At 45.1% G+C, this 19,988-nt stretch overlaps 1 protein-coding gene across 2 annotated transcripts in view; it reads left to right on the forward strand.

The window, feature by feature from the left end:
• Window positions 1-19,988, forward strand: part of LRRC9 (leucine rich repeat containing 9) — a 327,268-nt gene that overhangs the window by 68,438 nt on the left and 238,842 nt on the right. For both annotated transcript variants that reach the window (XM_077265244.1, XM_077265252.1), the window contains exons 11-12: window positions 5,122-5,298; window positions 13,396-13,513. In XM_077265244.1, the coding sequence (XP_077121359.1) occupies window positions 5,122-5,298; window positions 13,396-13,513 (295 nt within the window). The remainder of the gene's footprint in view (window positions 1-5,121; window positions 5,299-13,395; window positions 13,514-19,988) is intronic.

A 19,988-nucleotide genomic window follows, 5' to 3' on the forward strand; every position in this document is an offset into this window, starting at 1 on the left:
CAAAACCCATTTCAGGAAAGAGAAACTCCCCAGAGAAAGAGCGTTTCCTAAAGCAGTTTCCACTTGAAAATTGTTTTTGACTGCTACAAAAAAACTCTGTGTGGCATAATGAGCAAGGCATGGGAGCCAGGGTACGAATCAGAGGGAATCAGCAGGAAGAAAAAGGGTTTGACAGTTAAGGGATAGGTCCTTGAAATTGTCCAGAGATAGCTCCATGAAATGGTGTAAGGGACTGCTCCGTGAAATGGTCTAAGGGATTAGGCTAAATGCACATGACCATATAACAGCTGCATATTTTGTATTGTTTAACGCCTAATGACCACCAATATGACTTAAAACTGACCTGCGATATAAGAGAATAGCACCCTCCGACAGGTGAAAATCGAGCAGCTTTAGGCTGTACACTATAGCTGACAACTTGCTGCATCAGCCACGATCAGTGTTGGCACCGACCATGTCCGTTTAACCCCTTAAATATTTATGTAAATAGTGACTACAATATCTAGATGGTTCACAGAGTGTGGGGTTCCCTCTTTAACCCAATTGACACCCTGATGTCTTGATCATATGGTCCTGATGTTTGCAATGGCAATTCATGCCCAAATAATGGCATTAACGATAATGCCCCAAAAGGACCTCCAAAGCCATTTCAAAACTGAATTGCTCCCTAAAAAAATAAGTTTTGTAAATATCCTTGAAAAAAATGAAAAATTACTGCTACATTTTAAACCTTTTAAAATGTGAACAAAATAAAACTATATTTTACAAATGGTGCTGATATAAAGCAGAATGACAGAAATGTTATTTATTAATGTTTTTGTGTGGTATCACTATCTGGATTAACCCCTTTCTGCCATCCGTCGTACTATTCCGTCCATGTGACCTGGGACTTAATCCCCATGGACGGAATAGTACGTCGAGGCTGATCGGCCGCGCACACGGGGGGGTGTGCAGCCGATCGGGGCTGGGTGTCAGCTGATTCTCACAGCTGACACCCGGCACTTTAACCCCCGAAACACTGCGATCAAACAAGATCGCAACGTTCCGGTGGCATAGAAAAAGCATCACGCAGGGAGGGTGTTCCCTGCGTGCTTCCCTCAGACCCTCAGGACAACACAATGTGATCGTGTTGTTCTGAGGTTCTCCCTGCCTGCAAGATGGCCGCTGGGTCCTTCCGGGTCCTGCAGGGAGGTGGCTTGTCAGTGCCTGCTAAGAGCAGGTTCCGGCAAGCCTCCTTCACTGCCTGTCAGATCGCTGATTTTACACAGTGCTGTGCAAAGTGTCAGATCAGCGATCTGACTTTATACAGTGATGTCCCATCCTGGAACAATGTAAAAAAGTAAAAAAAAAAAATTATACTGTGTAAGAATATTTTTTAAAAAATTCCTAAATAAAGAAAAAAAATACTGTTCCAATAAATACATTTATTTATGTAAATAAAAAAACACAGTATACATATTTAGTATCGCCGCGACCGTAACGACCCGACCTATAAAACTGTCCCACTAGTTAACCCCTTCAGTGAACACTATAAAAAAATAAAAATAAAAAACAAGGCAAAAAACAATGCTTTATCATCATACCACCGAACAAAAAGTGGAATAACTCGCGATCAAAAAGACAGATATAAATAAACATGGTGTCGCTGAAAACGTCATCTTGTCCCTCCAAAATTGACCTGCCATACAGTGTCATCAGCGAAAAAATAAAAAAGTTATAGCTCTCAGAATAAAGCGATACAAAAACAATTATTTTTTACATAAAATATTTTTTATTGTATAAAAGCACCAAAACATAAAACACATTATATAAATGAGGTATCGCTGTAATCGTACTGACCCGAAGAATAAAACTACCTTATCAATTTTACCACACGCGGAACGGTATAAATGCCCCACCCAAAAGAAATTCATGAATTGCTGGTTTTTGTTCATTCTGCCTCTCATAAATCGTAATAAAAAGCGATCAAAAAATGTCATGTGCCCGAAAATGGTACCAATAAAAACATCAACTCGTCCCGCAAAAAACAAGACCTCACATGACTCTAAAAAGTATCTTTTAGTGTGTGACAGCTGCCAAACATAAAAACCCGATATAAAAATCTGCTATAAATAGTAAATCAAACCCCCCTTTATCACCCGCTTATTTAGGGAAAAATAATAAAATTTAAAAAAGTATTAATTTCCATTTTCCCGTTAGGGTTAGGGCTGGGGCTAAAGTTAGGGTTGGGGCTAAAGTTAAGGTTGGGGCTAAAGTTAGGGTTAGGGTTTGGATTAGGGTTAGGGTTGTGATTACATTTACGGTTTGGATTAGGGTTGCGGTTGGGATTAGGGTTAGGAGTGTGTCAGGGTTAGGGGTGTGGTTAGAGTTATGGTTAGGGTTGGGACTAGGGTTAGGCGTGTGTTGGGGTTAGGGTTGGAGTTAGAATTTGGGGTTTTCCACTGTTTAAGCACATCAGGGGCTCTCCAAACGTGACATGGCGTCCGATCTCCATTCCAGCCAATTTTGCATTGAAAAGTCAAACGGTGCTCCTTCCCTTCCAAGCTCTACCATGCATCCAAACAGTGGTTTTCCCAGACATATGGGGTATCAGCGTACTCAGGACAAATTTCACCACAACTTTTGGGGTCCAATTTCTCCTGTTACCCTTGGGAAAATAAAAAATTGGGGGCAAAAAGATCATTTTTATGAAAAAAATATGATTTTTTATTTTTATGTCTCTACATTATAAACTTCTGTGAAGCACTTGGGGGTTCAAAGTCCTCACCAGACATCTAGATAAGTTCCTTAGGGGGTCCACTTTCCAAAATGGTGTCACTTGTGGGGGCTTTCACTGTTTAGGCACATCAGGAGCTCTCGAAACACGACATGGCGTCCGATCTCAATTCCAGCCAATTTTGCATTGAAAAGTCTAACGACGCTCCTTCCCTTCCGAGCTCTGCCATGCACCCAAACAGTGGTTTTCCCCAGATATGGGGTATCAGCGTACTCAGGACAAATTGCACAACAACTTTTGGGGTCCAATTTCTCCTGTTACCCTTGGTAAAATAAAACAAATTGAATCTGAAGTAATTTTTTTGTGGAAAAAAATTAAATGTTCATTTTTTTTAAACATTCCAGAAATTCCTGTGAAGCACCTGAAGGGTTAATAAACTTTTTGAATATGGTTTTGAGCAGCTTGAGGGGTGCAGTTTTTAGAATGGTGTCAGTTTTGGGTATTTTCTATCATATAGACCCCTCAAAGTGACTTCAAATGTGATGTGGTCCTTAAAAAAAAAAAAAATGGTGTTGTAAAAATGAGAAATCGCTGGTCAACATTTAACCCTTACTGCTTGTTCACACTGTGCTTTTTTTGCTGCGGATTTTTCAGCTGCGGATTTGTAAAACCCGCAGTGCAAAACGGCAGTGGTTTTCCCTGCGGTTTTTTGTGCGGTTTCTACTGCGGATTCCACTGCGGGTTTCCAACTGCACTTTCCTATTCTTTTTTCCCGCAGAAAATCAGCGCGGATTTTCAAGCGGAAAAACGCAAAGTGGGCACATCGGTTTTTGTTTTCCATAGGGTAACATTTTACTGTACCCTGCATGGAAAACTGCTGCGGATCCGCAGCAAAAACCGCAAAGTGTGAACATAGCCTTATAACTCCCTAACAAAAAAAATTTGGTTCCAACATTGTGCTGATGTAAAGTAGACATGTGGGAAATGTTACTTATTAAGTATTTTGTGTGACATATCTCTGTGATTTAAATGCATGAAAATTCAAAGTTGTAAAATTGCGAAATTTTCAAAATTTTCTCCAAATTTCCGTTTTTTTCACAAATAAACGGAAGTCATATCAAAGAAATTTTACCACTATCATGAAGTACAATATGTCACTAGAAATCATTGTCAGAATCACCGGGATCCGTTCCAGAATTATAACCTCATAAAGGGACAGTGGTCAGAACTGTAAAAATTGACCTGGTCATTAACGTGCAAACCACCCTTGGGGGTTAAAGGAATAATCAAAGTTTGAAAATTGCCAATTTTTGTACATTTTTTGTCACATCTATGATATTTTTATAAATAAACACAAGACACATCAACCTAAGTTTACCATTATCATAAAGTGTAATGTGTCTCAAAAAACAGTCTCCAAATCAATGGGATATGTTGAAGCATTCCAGAGTTATTACTACATAAAGTGACAATGGTCAAATTTAGAAAATTTGGCCTGGTCAGTAATGGGTTGAAGACACAATTCCCAGCCCGACTGTGGGGTTTCTTGCCTGAATTAATAGCATCATAGGCATAAATGACGTGGCTAGTTGGGTCAGCGGCCTCGCAACTGATATGAAAAATGTATAATTGGTCGTGTGAATGTAACCCTTTAAAAGCAGAGTTGTAAATCAGCTGAGGTCAGTTATCAGGATGCAATAACTGCCTCCAGACAGGTTTAGCATTGAGATTTAAATAGGGCGCCATGCTATCTCCATTGGCCACCAAATACTATCCTGCCATGTTCTGCTGACTAGCAGGACGGATCTCACCTGGATATAGTAAAAGATCATGCTAAGGGGCTGACGAGCACGCTGCCCAGCGACGGGAGAAGTCGCTCTTCTATTTGCATGACAAGTCGGGAGCGCACATGATGACCAGCATTGATGTCACCGGCATCTTCCCCGCTGTCAGCGTCACTTGCTAAGTCAGTGGCATCTGACAGAGGAGATGGGCAGCACTGGAGCGAAGCGAGTATGTAACACATGGGTGAGAGATTGGGACCCCTACTAATCTATTTTTGAGGAAAAAAACTGCAAATTTACACAACTGAAAAAACTATAAAAATGGTGTAACAAAGTGTCAGGATCACCAAAAGCCCTGTGTGACAGTGGTTATGCAACACGAGGCCCAATACCTCTTGTATCCTTTGTGCCTAAGTGATTATCACCTCTGTATATCCTTGTCACTATGCAAAGTTGTATTAAATTATATTGCCTCATTGTGCATAGACAAAGGCAACCTATTTCCCAATTTCCATCTGAACACACCTAGCACCGTCACTTACAGCCATTGTGTTCTCATTGATTGTCACATTAATATCTTCCGACTCTTCACATCTCACATTCTTTATTTAATTTATGCAGGTTCAAGTCCTGTTATGATCTGATTTTGTCACGCTTCTGTGCATCAAACTTTAAAACATTCGGGATCACCGGAGTGAAGATAAATCGAATAGTCAGAGTGCACAATCGAATCCTGCGATTCAGGTTTGAGGAAAAATTCCAGGATTACCTTGACACCGAAGATGGCACTGGCACAGCGTAGGTTTCTTACCACTGATATCATCATATCCATTGCAGAGACAGGCACTGAGTGCGTTTTGCAGATTTTAAAGGGAACCTGTCAGCAGTTTTGGCCGATATAAAATACGGCCACCACCTTTCAGAGCTTATCTACAGCATTCTATAATTCTGTAGATAAGCCCCCAGTCCAACCTGATAACAGAAAAAAGTTTTATTATACTCACCCGGGGGACGGTCCTTTGCAGTCCGGTCCGATGGGTGTTGCAGGTCCGGGACCGGCGTCTCCCATCTTCCTGTGATGTCGCCCTCCTGTTGCTTCATCGCTCCCCAGATGCTCTGCAGGCGCCGGGCCACTCTGACCTTTCCCAGCGCCTGCGCACTGCAGTACTTTGGTGCAGATAAGTACGCCTGCGCAGGAGTGCGATGCCAGGGAGCGATTAAGCAACAGAAGGGGGGCATCGCAAGAAGATGGGAGCCCCGGACCTGCAACACCCATCGGACCGAACCGCAAAGGACTGCCCCCCTGGGTGAGTATAATAAAGCTTATTTTTCTTATCTTTCTGGTCGGACCGGGGGCTTATCTACAGCATTCTATAATGCCCTCCTGAAAGGCAGTGGCCGCATCTTATATTGGTCAAAACTGCTGACAGGTTCACTTTAAAGGAGTTGTGTATTCATACACTACAAATCTGCAGTCTCTCTTTGTGACTGCAGACTTGTGAATCCTTACTGCATACACACCCACCGTGCGCTGTGAGGAATTTCCGGTGCCGGCATGTGACTGCAAGTATGTGATTTGCACACTTCCGCTACATTCCGACTAGACTGGTATCCACTTGTACTGAGCGAGGCCTGATACAGTCTAGTTGGTACGTGACTGCAGGTATGCAAATCACAATCTTGTGGTCACACCCCCTCTTGCGGCGCTGGCACTGGAGTATCATCACAGCGCGTGGTGCGTGCGATGTGAAGATTCACAAGTCTTCAGTCAGACAACCCCTTTAATTTACACATTATTATTTTTAAATTTTCTTTTTGTTCTGGTAATACAAATGTTGGTAATTAAAGCAGAGTTAGGCTTCTTTCACACTAGCGTCGGGCTCGGCCCGTCGCTGTGCGTCGGGCCGACGTTCCCGACGCTAGCGTTGTCTCCGCCGCTAGCGTTGTCTCCGCCGCACAACGGGGGCAGCGGATGCATTTTTCCAGCGCATCCGCTGCCCCATTGTGAGGTGCGGGGAGGTGGGGGCGGACCGTTGTGAGCAAAAAACGTTACATGTAGCGTTTTTTGCTCCCGACGGTCCGCCACTGCACGACGCATCCGTCGCACGACGGGTGCGATGTGTGGCAATCCATCACAATGCGTCGCTTAATGTTAATCAATGGTGAAAAAACGCATCCTGCAAACACTTTTGCAGGATGCGTTTTTTCTGCAAAACGACGCATTGTGACGGAATGCAGTTAACGCTAGTGTGAAAGTAGCCTTAACCACACAACATTTTATTTTTATGCCAATTGGCTACTTGAAGTGCGCCCTTGTAGCTATGCTATCCTGCTCTTACATAGGTAAGCATGTTGAGCAGAGCAGTAGCATCAGTATCTACAAAATCTAAGAATGCATTCATACAGGGTGCAGTCATACTTTTGACCTATGTCTCGGCGTATGTGTAAAAGATATTAGGTATCATAAGCCTTGAAAACCACTTTAACAGGGGAATTCATTAATTCATCAGGTAATCAATGTCAGCTCCATGGGTTATAAAAGTCGTATAAATGTAACTTTTGCGGTTTGTTTTTTTTTGGGGGGGGGGGATTTCCCAAAATGAGTGGGGTATACCAGGAGGAGGAAGGGGCCAATATCATAATGCAACACATTTGCTATAATTTACACCAAGCGGCGTAAATTCCAATTAAGAGCGACTCCTCATAGGTGGGATGCAATGAACATTTTGGTCCAGACTGTAGAGTTGCGCACACAGGTGGATTCACTAACACAGATGGACGGACTAGCAATGTTCATTCTTGAAGTAGATGCTTCTTTTCACTAAGCATGGAGAAACAGGGCTGCAGAAGGTTTTATTTTTTGTAAGGGAAAAATTGCTTTTTCTTTATCGCTTCATTGGGGGACACAGGTAACCATGGGGTATGCTGCTGTTGCTAGGAGGCTTAGACTAGGCAAAAAAAGGAAAATAAAAAAAGTAAAGCAGCTCCTCCTCAGCAGTATACACCCACTGATAGGCACAAAGTACCTCAGTTTAAGCTTAGTGTCTGTAGAAGGAGGACCTGGATCTGCTACCAGATCCACATTTTACTTTTCAGGTTCCTTGTTTGTGTTTATTAACCTTTTCCCTTTGCCTTTCAGATTTCTTTGTCTTCTGGGTAACAGGGTGTAGTTTCTCACTCTGTTTTACCGTACTTATGCGACCGAGAGAGCAGTGTGGTGTCACCCACATCGCCCACTCTTGGGCCCGCAAGGCAGGACCTAATCCCCTGTCAGCCAATAGGATTCTATCTTTCTCTTTTATCGGTCGGCAGACTTCAGCGGTGCGATGACCCAGCCGAGAATCAGCTTCTTCACACCGCTGCACTCTCTGCAGACCTGCAGATGCTCTGCACACGGGGGACACGGCTATATCCTATGCTCTCTGCAGATCTGCGGATGCTTTGCACAGGGGGACACAGCTTCCACAGTTCTTTCTGCTGATCGTCGCTGGCATCGGGTAGGCTCTGTTCTTTTTGTCTTGGCTCCTCCACAGCAGTATCCCCAAGGCTCAACTTATGCCCAACCCTAGAAAGGCTTTTTCTTGCCCCTCTGAGCCCACTGTGATTCACTACGCCTGTGCCCTTTGTAAAAGAATGTGGTTCTCAGGCCAACTCTCCCCTCTCTGCCTGTCCTGCAGCCCTTCCACCATGTCTGCTCCACAGGAGCACCCTAACGCCCCCGGGATGAGAGCACTCCCCTCCCTCCGGAGTGGGCTTTTGCCATGTTACAGTCGGTCTCCGACCTGACAAAGGTTTCACAGTCCCTGGTCCAGGTCCTGGAGCTATTTCCACATTTGTCTACTGCCACCAGGGCTCCGAACGCCCCTCACGGTGATTCGCATGCACCTGACCGCAACCTTCACAGGGACAGATCGGGTAAAAAGCACAAGAAGCGGACTCTTTCCAGTTCTTCCTACAGTTTTCCGGGTCCCTCTGCATCCTCCTGGAGGCATTCTTCACTCCATGCCCCATCCTCGAAGGCGGTTTTGGGGTCGGATGTGGTTTCCCAGTCTGAGTCTGAGTCCGATACGGACCAGACCTCAAAGATGTAGGATGTAGTCAATAGCCTTATCTTGGCTATTACCCAAACTCTGAACATAAAGGAGGAAGAGACATCTGCTCAGGAGAACTCCGTTTCCTTCAAACGGGTATAACGTTTCTCCCGTAATTTCCCTAATCACAGGGAATTTGAAGCGATTATGTCCAAACACTGGGAACACCCTGAAAAATGCTTCCCAGGAAGGAAGCAGCTAGATATTGTCTATCCCTTTAGCCCAGACCTCGTTGGTAGATGGGCAGAGTCCCCTAATGTGGATCTGCCAGTCTCTCGCCTGTCTTCCAAGAAAGTCTTGTCTCTACCGGACGGCACATTTCTTAAGGATTCAACAGATAGATTGAATCCTTGGCTAAGTCAGCCTTTGAAGCAGCTGGCACCTTCCTCTGTCCCATTTTTGCCTCCACCTGGGGTGCTTTGTCAGGGTATTTTAGCAGCAGCTCCTCCTGATGAGTTGGCAGATTTGGCAGACCAGATTGTCCAATCCAGCAAATATCTTTTGACTGCTTCCTTGGATGCAACCGGTTGTTCCACCAGGGCTACCAGCAACATCGAGGCTATACGCCGCATTCTCTGGCTGAAAGCGTGGAATGCAGATCCACCGTCAAAAAAGCCCCTCACTGGTCTTGCCTTGCAGGACTCTAGACTTTTTAAGTCCAAACTGGATCAAATAATTTCTGATGCTACCAGCGGAAAAAGCACCTCGCTCCCCCATCCAAAGCCTAAACGTCTTTTTAATAAGAAGAGGTCACTTCAGTTTTGTTTCTTTCGGCCCCTCTCTGCTTCAGGGATGTCCGCCCAGCAGGATCGCTCTTCCACCCAAGGGGAAAGGAAGAATCAGTCTTTCAAACCAGCCCCTCATTGGCGAACAAAGAATCGCTCTTCCAAGTCTTCAGGGTCCGTGCCAACAGGTTCTCTTTGGCATTACAGGTCACCCCCACCCGGGAATCTCTCCAGGGTGGGAGGCCGGATTCTTCTCTTCTGGGAAGTATGGTTGTCAGTGGTCCACGATGCCTGGGTCAAAGAGATAGTCACGTCCGGTTAGAAATCAACCTTTCTTCCCCCGCCAGAAGATGTTTCTTTCTGTCTCGCCTGCCAAGACTCCCATCTCAGGCTCCAGGGATTCTTCAGGCATACCCCAGAATGAATGGTTTTCAGGGTTCTACTCCAATCTTTTCATAGTCCAGAAAAAAGATGGATCGTTCTGTCCGATTTTGGACCTCAAGCTTCATGTTCGGATCCGCCATTTCAGGATGGAGTCTCTACGTTCGGTAATCGCCTCCTTGGAACCGGAAGAATTTCTTTGTTCAGTAGACATTTAGAATGCTTATCTTCACATTCCTGTGTGTGTTCAGCATCAGAGATTCCTACGGTTTGCGATCCAGGAGGATCACTATCAATTCACTGCTCTTCCCTAGCGGTCATGGCCATCCTTCGCTCCAAGGGGATTCTCATAATTTCTTACTTGGACAATCTTCTGATCAAGGGGCCAACCTGCCGAGAATGCAACCAGAGTCTTTTGATCACTCTGGATACTCTGGTCCGTCTCGGCTGGATTGTCAACAGAGAGAAGTCCTCCCTGACCCCAGCTCAGCACCTGGAGTTTCTGGGTTTGAGGTTCGACACTGCCCAAGCCCATGTCTTCATTCCAAAGAAGTTTGTATCCCTCTGCCAGGGGATCAGCACTCTAAAGCGACCTGCCCCTCTCCTCCTAGGGTCCTGCATGAGAGTTCTGTGGAAGATAATTGCCACCATGGAAGCAGTGCTTTTGCCCAGTTCCATACCCGTCTTCTTCAGCTGGCCCTCTTGTCGGCTTGGGTCAAGAGGACTGTCTCCCTGGACCTGGTCCGTCCTTCAGCCTCTCAAGGTGAGGCAGTCCCTGACCTAATGGAGGCTATCCGCATCAGTCCTTCAATGGAAGTCCTTCCTTCCTCTCTGGCAGAAGGTCATCACCACCGATACCAGTCTCCTCGGTTGGGGAGCTGTCTTTCTTCATCACATAGCGAAGGGTCACTGGAACGCCCAAGAAGCCGCTCTCCCCATCAATCTCCTGGAGATCAAGGTAATTTTCTTTGCCCTTTGTCGCTGACAGTCCCTTCTTGCAGGCCAGCCAGTCCGCATACAGTTTGATAACGCCACGTCCGTGGCTTACATAAACCATCAAGGCATGACTCGCAGCAAATACGTTATTGTAGAGGTAACCAGGATTCTGCAATGGGCGGAACATCACGATCCCGCCATATCAGCTGTGGAAAATTGGGCAGCCAATTTTGTGAGCCGTCAGGGTCTCGCATAAGGCAAGTGGTCTCTCAGTCCTGCCGTTTTCAGCCAAATATTCCAGAAATGGGGCTCAACGGACGTTGACCTGATGGTGTCTCGGATGAACCACAAGGTTCCTCAGTACATAGCCAGGTCCCGGGATCCGCTAGCCACCGGTTGCGATGCTCTAGTAATCCCCTGGTCACAATTCCAACTGCCTTATCTTTTTCGGCCTCACCTTCATTCCGAGAGTCGTGAAAAAGATAAAGGCAGAAGGTATTCCTGTAATCCTGATAGCTCCTGACTGGCCATGACGGGTCTGGTATGCGGAGCTGGTGAACATGCTCATGGATGCTCCTTGGAGGCTTCCAGATCTTTTCTCGCAAGGCCCCATCTTCCACCAGACTTCACAGTCTCCGAGTTTAATGGCATGGCCATTGAGGCCGCAGTTCTGAGGGAGGCTGTTTTTTCCCATCAGGTTATTCCGAGAAAACCAGCATCCTCACGTGTCTACCACAGATACTGGAAAGGCTTGACTCGGGTCTATCACTCAGTAATCTTAAGGGGCAAGTTTCCTCTCTGTCAGTTCTTTTCCAATGGAATCTGGCTTCTCGTTCCCAGGTAAAGACTTTTCTTCAAGGAGTCGCCCAGCTGGCACCTGCTTATCGTCCTCCAATAGATCCATGAGAGCTTACCGTATATACTCGAGTATAAGCCGAGACCCTTAGTTTTGCCACAAAAATCTGTAAAACTTAATGACTCGAGTATAAGCCCAGGGTGGAAAATGCAGCAGCTACCGGTAAATGTCAAAAATAAAAATAGATACCAATAAAAGTAAAATTAATTAAGATATCAGTACGTTAAGTGTTTTTGAAAATCCATATAGTTCATGATGGGCCCCATAAGATGCTCCATATTAAAATATGCCCCATATAATGCTGCACAAATGTTGATTATGGCCCCATAAGATGCTCCATACAGACATTTGCCCCAAATAATGCTGCACAAATGCTGATTATGGCCTCATAAGATGCTCCATAGAGACATTTGCCCCATATACTGCTGCACAAATGCTGATTATGGCCCCATAAGATGCTCCATAGACACATTTGCCCCATATACTGCTGCACAAATGCTGATTATGGCCCCATAAGATGCTCCATAGAGACATTTGCCCCATATGCTGTTGCTGCGATTAAAAAAAAAAAAATCACATACTCACCTCTCGTCGCTCAGGCCCCCGGCACTTGCTGTAGTCACCTTTCCTCGTTCCACCGCTGGGCGCCGCTGTGTCTTCCTCGTCCTCTGCACTGAAGTTCAGGCAGAGAGCAGCGCGCGCACTAATCGTGTCATCGCCCCCTCTGACCTGAGCGTCACTGCAGAGGACGCGGAAGACGGAGCCCGGCGGTGGAATGCGGGACAGGTAAATATCGTGCAATGCCCCCGTTATACTCTCTTGCTCCTGGCGCGGTCCCTGCACGTCCCTGATTCTCTGGGCGCCGACAGTAATGAATATGCGGCTCCACCCCTATGGGAGTGGAGTTGGGTCCATATTCATTACTGTAATGAGCAGTACCATGTGATCGCTCAACGCTAGAAGAAGCTGCCGGCACCCGGAGAACCAGGGACATGCAGGGACCGCGCCAGGAGCAGGTGAGTATGATTAGACAGCTGCCGCTCCCCCTCCCCTGCCGACCCCTGGGAATGACTCGAGTATAAGCCGAGAGGGGCAATTTCAGCCTAAAAAAATGGGCTGAAATTCTCGGCTTATACTCGAGTATATACAGTAACCTTTTCCTTGGTGCTCTCCAGTGCGCTCCTTTTGAGCCCATTCAAGACATTCCGTTTTCTCTCCTGTCATGGAAAGTTGCCTTCCTGGGCAGTTCGTCACCAGGCCTAGGCTTTACAGATTTGTAAGGCCGCGACTTGGTCATCTTTGCACACCTTCACGAGGTTTTACAGGGTTCATACTCATGCCTTGTTTTATGCAGGCCTGGGAAGGAAGGTGATGCAGGCGGCGGCTACGCAGCGGCCGATCTAAGTCTGTTTTCTTTGCATTCTTGTCAGCCTCATAGTGGCAGCAGCATACACCCATGGTTTCCTGTGTCCCCCAATGGAGCGATAGAGATTGAGGGATTTTTGATACTCACCGTAAAATCTCTTTCTTGGAGCCTTCATTGGGGTACATCGCACCCTCCCTAACTATCTCTACTGGCCTATGTTCCTTTGTTGTTGGGTTGGTACATATGTTGAGTTTTGGTGCTTCTCCTACTGTTTTAACACTAACTGAGGTACTTTGTGCCTTTCGGTGGGTGTATACTTCTGAGGAGGAGCTATTTTCCTTTTTTGCCTAGTGTCAGCCTCTCAGTGACGGCAGGATGCACCATCGTTACCTGTGTCCCCCAATGAAGGCTCCAAGAAAGAGATTTTACAGTGAGTATCAAAAATCACTCTATTTTTTTATTTTGAGATGAATTGCAGAAATTAAATAGTTGTAAATTCATATTTAGCAGTTTAATTCATTTTATCACTTTTTATTCCAGGAACTACAAGAAAATGCTAGAATATCTTTTTTATACCTTGAATCCAGTCATATCAGTTGAAAGGAATAACCTCCTTCAAATTCTTGAAGATGGATTTAAAGTCACAAAAAATTCCCAGGTAAAATAAAAAAGGCACATAATGAGCCATTATATTTACCAGAGAAGTGGTAAAGCTCAGTTTTCAATTTATTGAAACGTTTTCAGGAGGCATAACAGAGGAATGACGTAAGGGTTTAATAAATAGCAAGTTTAGGGCAGCATCTCAGCACAAATAAATTGATAACTAGGTAGTGGTTTGCAAGTATGCCAAAAAGAGGATGATTCCAATCCTCCATAAGATCCAAAGCTGAAGAGAGTGACAACAGCATCCATGTTAGCAAAAAGTATGTTGTTTATTAATACATCACATTGTACAGGGAGACGGCAATGTTTCCTTACAAAATGGATAGGTCTTGCCGACGGAATGTATTCAGACATCAGGGCTGCGCCATTTTGCATGCTCAATAAGTCACCCGCAAAAGCGATTGTGGGGTACCCCTTGGCTGCCATAGCAGCAGGACCCTTCTGAAAACCACCATGTCTATGTTAATATTGTGAAGCCCAGCCATATTCTCTGCTTCATAGACGCCAATACTTTATAGCTATATACTGCAATACTGTGGTCTTGAATTATATAGAGCAAGCGATGATATGATTGCAGGTTAAAATTTCTTAAACATTAAATTATGTAAAAAACAAAACAAAAAAAAACATAAAAATGTCAAATCACCCACTTTTCTCCCTTTAAAAATAAAGGCATTAAAAAAAATATAATTCACTATTGTCATGTGACACCAGCGATATCACGCAGAATCCCTCCACTGCCACCACATATGGCGAAACCACTCCTCGCCACCTGACGTCACTGTTACATCAGCGAGATCACGTGGTATGGTCTTCTCACTTGCATTAACGTGACGTTCCATACCCGCTGGGGACACGTAAGATCAGCTTGACTCAATTTTACACACATCCCCTGTCCACACGTGTCTAGGGAGGCATGGGGAATGTAGTGAGAGGATGTTGCCCACAAAGTCACTAACGTGCCACCTCACTCGCTCACAACCCTGGCAGGTCTGAGAGGCCCCTTTCACTAGCACCAGTGAAACAGAGCGCTAGGACTGCCACCAGTTCATCGTTAGATATAAGCCCGATCCGTTAACAAGATTATATCAGGCCAGAAACCAGCCCCAGTAGCATGGAAAGTTAATCCGAGAAACAGACTTGTGGATTGAGATAAAAGAGCGGCCCAAGGTTAAGTTGTATATTTAATCACCTTAAGGGCACACTAGACAATACACTATGCACATTGGTTACTTATATACAACTAGATTGTGGCCCGATTCTAACGCATCGGGTATTCTAGAATATGCAGGTCCCCGTAGTATATGGACAATGATGATTCCAGAATTCGCGGCAGACTGTGCCCGTCGCTGATTGGTCAAGGCAACCTTTATGACATCATCGTTGCCATGGCAACCATTATGACATCTACGTCGATACTGTGCCCGTCGCTGATTGGTCGAGGCAAATTTGCGGCAGACTGTGCCCGTCGCTGATTGGTCGAGGCAACCTTTATGACATCATCGTCGCCATGGCAACCATTATGACATCTACGTCGATACTGTGCCCGTCGCTGATTGGTCGAGGCCTGGCGGCCTCGACCAATCAGAGACTCGGGATTTCCAGGACAGACAGACAGACAGACAGAAAGACAGACAGACAGACGGAAAAACCCTTAGACAATTATATATATACTAGACTGTGGCCCGATTCTAACGCATCGGGTATTCTAGAATATGCATGTCCCCGTAGTATATGGACAATGATGATTCGAGAATTCGCGGCAGACTGTGCCCGTCGCTGATTGGTCGAGGCAACCTTTATGACATCATCGTCGCCATGGCAACCATTATGACATCTACGTCGATACTGTGCCCGTCGCTGATTGGTCGAGGCGAATTCGCGGCAGACTGCCCGTCGCTGATTTGTCGAGGCAACCTTTATGACATCATCGTCGCCATGCTGTGCCCGTCGCTGATTGGTCGAGGCATGGCGGCCTCGACCAATCAGAGATGCGGGATTTCCAGGACAGACAGACAGACAGACAGACAGACAGACAGACAGACAGACAGACAGACAGACAGACGGAAAAACCCTTAGACAATTATATATATAGATAGATGATCTGATATGCAAATACAGATAGTGGTAGGACAAAAGATATAAGCAGAATATGTGTCAGTTACTGGTAAATGTTAGATTATGGGTGCGCTGCGCCACAAGGGGCATGGGCTGCCAGCTGTCTCCTTGGTCCCTTCTCAGCACCTTAGGCCCCTTTCACACATCAGGTTTTTGCCTCAGGAACAATCCGGCGAATTTTGAAAAAAAGGATCCGTTTTTTTCTCATAGACTTGTATTAGCGCCAGATGGCCTCACTTTTCATCTGTTTTTTTCTGGATCCGTCAAAACTTAGTGGCCGGAGAAAACGTACAGAGGAATGTTTTTTCCGGCTAAAAAACGCCCAGCGACGGTTCCGGCGAAAAACTGATGAAACGTGAGGTAAATTGATGGAATCCGGAGACTGATTCCATTTTTTTTTTAATGAAATCATGCATTTGGAAAATCTCTCTCTCTCTCCCTCTCTTCCTCTCCCCAGGTTAAAAAAAAGAGTCGGACCCAGCAGAAAAACGGATCCGTCACATCAGTTTTTCACAATTTGCAACAGATCCGTTCTTATCAAAATTAGCCAGATTGAGCCTGACAGCTAAAAACTGATGTGTGAAAGAGGCCTTACTCGATGCGACCCCCAGTTCCGAAGTGGACCACATTCATAACCGAGAGAGAGGGACCACAGGGCTATACACTAGCATTTATCCCCTTTTGGTCACTTCCCTCTGTGCTGAACCTAAATCTCTATCTCTTGCCTCTGCAGCTGGAAACTCCAAAACCTATGAAAGATCATAACTCCATTCTGCACTGTCCTAGGGTGGCAGTTTTGGCGCCATCTGATCTGACCGGGGCCCTGCTACGCGTTAAGAACAAACACAGCAGTGCCATCTGGTTCCTGCTGGATTTTCTTTGTGCCTTCATACCCCTTGGTGCTAGAACGGGTCGAGACCCAGCCGGACGCTTGCCATGTTCTGTGGATCTTGGGAATATTCACAATGTATGGCTAGGATGTTTAGTATCTCCATAACTCATTATGGAATCAGAGCTGACTCGGCAAAGCAGTTTAGATTGCATGGCATCCACATGGCAAGCATGCCTTTTGTTCTGCTCTGAGCTGACTCAGGGTGTGAGATCTGTCACTCAGAGCCTTGACATCTCCTCCCCCCCCCCTGCTGAACTAGCATAACACTCAAGTGGGTTTTATAATCCCATACCACATAGGATACAAACGATTGGCATGAAATTATATCTCCAATATTCTTCACACCATGTTCATAAAAATCAGATTTGTGAAAATACAAAGTTACTTAACACATATGGTAAACAACATCAAGCAAAGAATAAACGTCATAATTACTGTTTTTCAGTCAACACACCCTCCAAAAAATGCCATTGTACTTACCGTAAAATCTCTTGGTCGCTTCATTGGGGGACACAGGAGACTGCGGATGTACGCTGCTGCTGCCGCTGCCAGGTGCCTTACAGGAAAAGTCTGTTCCTCCCCGGCAGGCTATACCTGCCTTCTGACAACAAAGCTATTTAGTTACTGAGAAAAGTAGTAGGAGAAGCAGAAAAGACAATTCATTATTAATATAGACACCCACTGCCAAAGGGGCCACATGAACAAAGGGGCAGGTACTGTGTCCCCAGTGAAGACTACGAGAAAGAGATTTTACAGTAAATATAAAAATACTCTTTTCTCAGTCTTTTCATTAGACTACTCAGGAGACCATGGGACAGCCCAAAGCAGTCCCTAGAGTGGGAAATAATAATAAATGTGTAAAAATGATTAGGACAATTCCCTCATAAGGTAACCTAAGCAAATGCCGCCTGTAGTACCTTTCTGCCCAGACTCGCATTCGCCAAAGCGAAGGTATGGACTCTGTAAAATTTTGAAAAGGCGTGAACAGAGGACTATTATGTGTCAGCTTTATAAAGTCAAGACTGGAGCTTGAGTGGAATTAGCCTTCACCCACGACGGGGGTGATTTGTTCTTGGCTAAATAAGCTTCCAGGGTAGCAGAACGAATTCAGCGGGCCATGGTCGCCTTTGAGGTAGAAAGACCCTGGCGAGGTCCATCTGGAATGGCGAGTAGGGAATCTTAATCTCTGAAGGAAGCTGTCACCTTCAAGTAGTGAAGCACAGCTCGGACCAGGTCCAAACACTGTAATGATTTCTGCACAAGATTAGAAGGAGAAGAACGAAGACAAGGAAAAGCGATCTCTAAGATGGAAGGAATAAACCAAGTTGAGAAGGAACGAAGGCACTAGATGCAACACCACTTTGTCCAGGTGAAGGGTAAGAAAAGGAGAGCAACAGGGCAGGGCACATAGTTCATAAACTTCCCTGATGGCGATCAGGAACACCACCTTCTGGGAAAGCCAGAGTGGGGAAATGCTGTGGATTGGCTTGAAAGGACGACTCTGCAAAGTCCTGAGAATCAGATTAAGGTCCCAGGGGTCCAAAGAAGGCCAGTAAGGAGGAACCGAGTGTTCCACACACTGAAGAAATGTCTTGACTTGCGGTCTGGAAGCCAAGTCCTTCTAAAAGAATTTACAGGGTCAAGGACTGGCTGAAGGCCAAACCAGACTCAAGGACCAAAAATGCCCTCTTGGCCGACAGAGGGCTTACCTCTATGCCATAACATATAAACCTATAAAAAATCCGCTAGGTTGCAGAATGGAAAAGGCAAATATAAGCGACAGAACAGCAACCAAGCAAAAGAGGTACCAAAAAGCAAATAATTTTATTGAAGTGTCAAATACACAAACATACAATAATAAAAAATGGACAAAAAACGGTGGGAGGGGAGGCGTGCCAACAAAAAAAACCCCAGCCCAAAAGGATGTTAACAAGTGGCTGGAGAAAGACACAGCGAATCCAGGTAACCTGAGCACAAACACGCCGGAAAAATGCCCAAAAATTGAATAATGCCAAATAGGGTAAATGCTGATGTTGCACAGTAAACTGAGCATAAAAAATGCCCAGAAAAAGGGAAAATGATGGAGGTATCAAATAAATATGAAAGTAACTAACATATACATGGAGCAACTCTATTGGTACGTATAATACTAATGCTGTGCATATTCAGAAAAGGGCATAAGAGATAAACCTAGTGCCTGTCCCACAGTCCTAGGCATAAAGTGTGCATGCTGAGAGAATGACCGGTACATTACCTTGGGACATGGTGGACAAGGGCTCCGGCGTGGTGTGGACAGGAGAGGGCCTCAACGCACGTTTCGCCGTTGCAGGCTTCGTCAGGAGGCGTCAACGTCCCAAGGTAATGGACTATTGACACAGCTGGGATTCTTAGTTCTGCCCAGTCAGGGATCAGAGAGACCACTGACATTGCTTGATGACACAGATTTCCTCCTTGTTGGTTGATGTAGATCATGGCGATGACATTGTCGCACTACACCTGTACTGGGAGACCCAATGGCCGATCCTGCCAATGTGTTAGGGCAAGCCGAATTGACTTGAGTTACATGTTTATGGGAAGGAGGACGTTGTTGCTCTTCCACCAACCCTGCACCATCAATTAATAAAGGAAAAAAACAAATTTGAAAATTAAAAATATAACTTTTGGCAGAAACTGGTCTGGAGATTCAGAGAAGCACATTGCTAAGGAGAGTAAAACTAATCCCAAACTGTTCTTCAACTATATCAATAGTAAAAGAATAAAAACTGAAAATGTAGGCCCCTTAAAAAATAGTGAGGAAAGAATGGTTGTAGATGATGAGGAAAAGGCTAACATATTAAACACCTTCTTCTCCACGGTATTCACGGTGGAAAATGAAATGCTAGGTGAAATCCCAAGAAACAATGAAAACCCTATATTAAGGGTCACCAATCTAACCCAAGAAGAGATGCGAAACCGGCTAAATAAGATTAAAATAGATAAATCTCCGGGTCCGGATGGCATACACCCACGAGTACTAAGAGAACTAAGTAATGTAATAGATAAACCATTATTTCTTATTTTTAGGGACTCTATAGCGACGGGGTCTGTTCCGCAGGACTGGCGCATAGCAAATGTGGTGCCAATATTCAAAAAGGGCTCTAAAAGTGAACCTGGAAATTATAGGCCAGTAAGTCTAACCTCTACTGTTGGTAAAATATTTGAAGGGTTTCTGAAGGATGTTATTCTGGATTATCTCAATGAGAATAACTGTTTATCTCCATATCAGCATGGGTTTATGAGAAATCGCTCATGTCAAACCAATCTAATCAGTTTTTATGAAGAGGTAAGCTATAGGCTAGACCGCGGTGAGTCATTGGACGTGGTATATCTCGATTTTTCCAAAGCGTTTGATACCGTGCCGCTCAAGAGGTTGGTACACAAAATGAGAATGCTTGGTCTGGGGGAAAATGTGTGTAAATGG

This window comes from Ranitomeya variabilis, chromosome 1 (assembly GCF_051348905.1).
Source record: "Ranitomeya variabilis isolate aRanVar5 chromosome 1, aRanVar5.hap1, whole genome shotgun sequence".
Classification (NCBI taxonomy): domain Eukaryota; kingdom Metazoa; phylum Chordata; class Amphibia; order Anura; family Dendrobatidae; genus Ranitomeya; species Ranitomeya variabilis.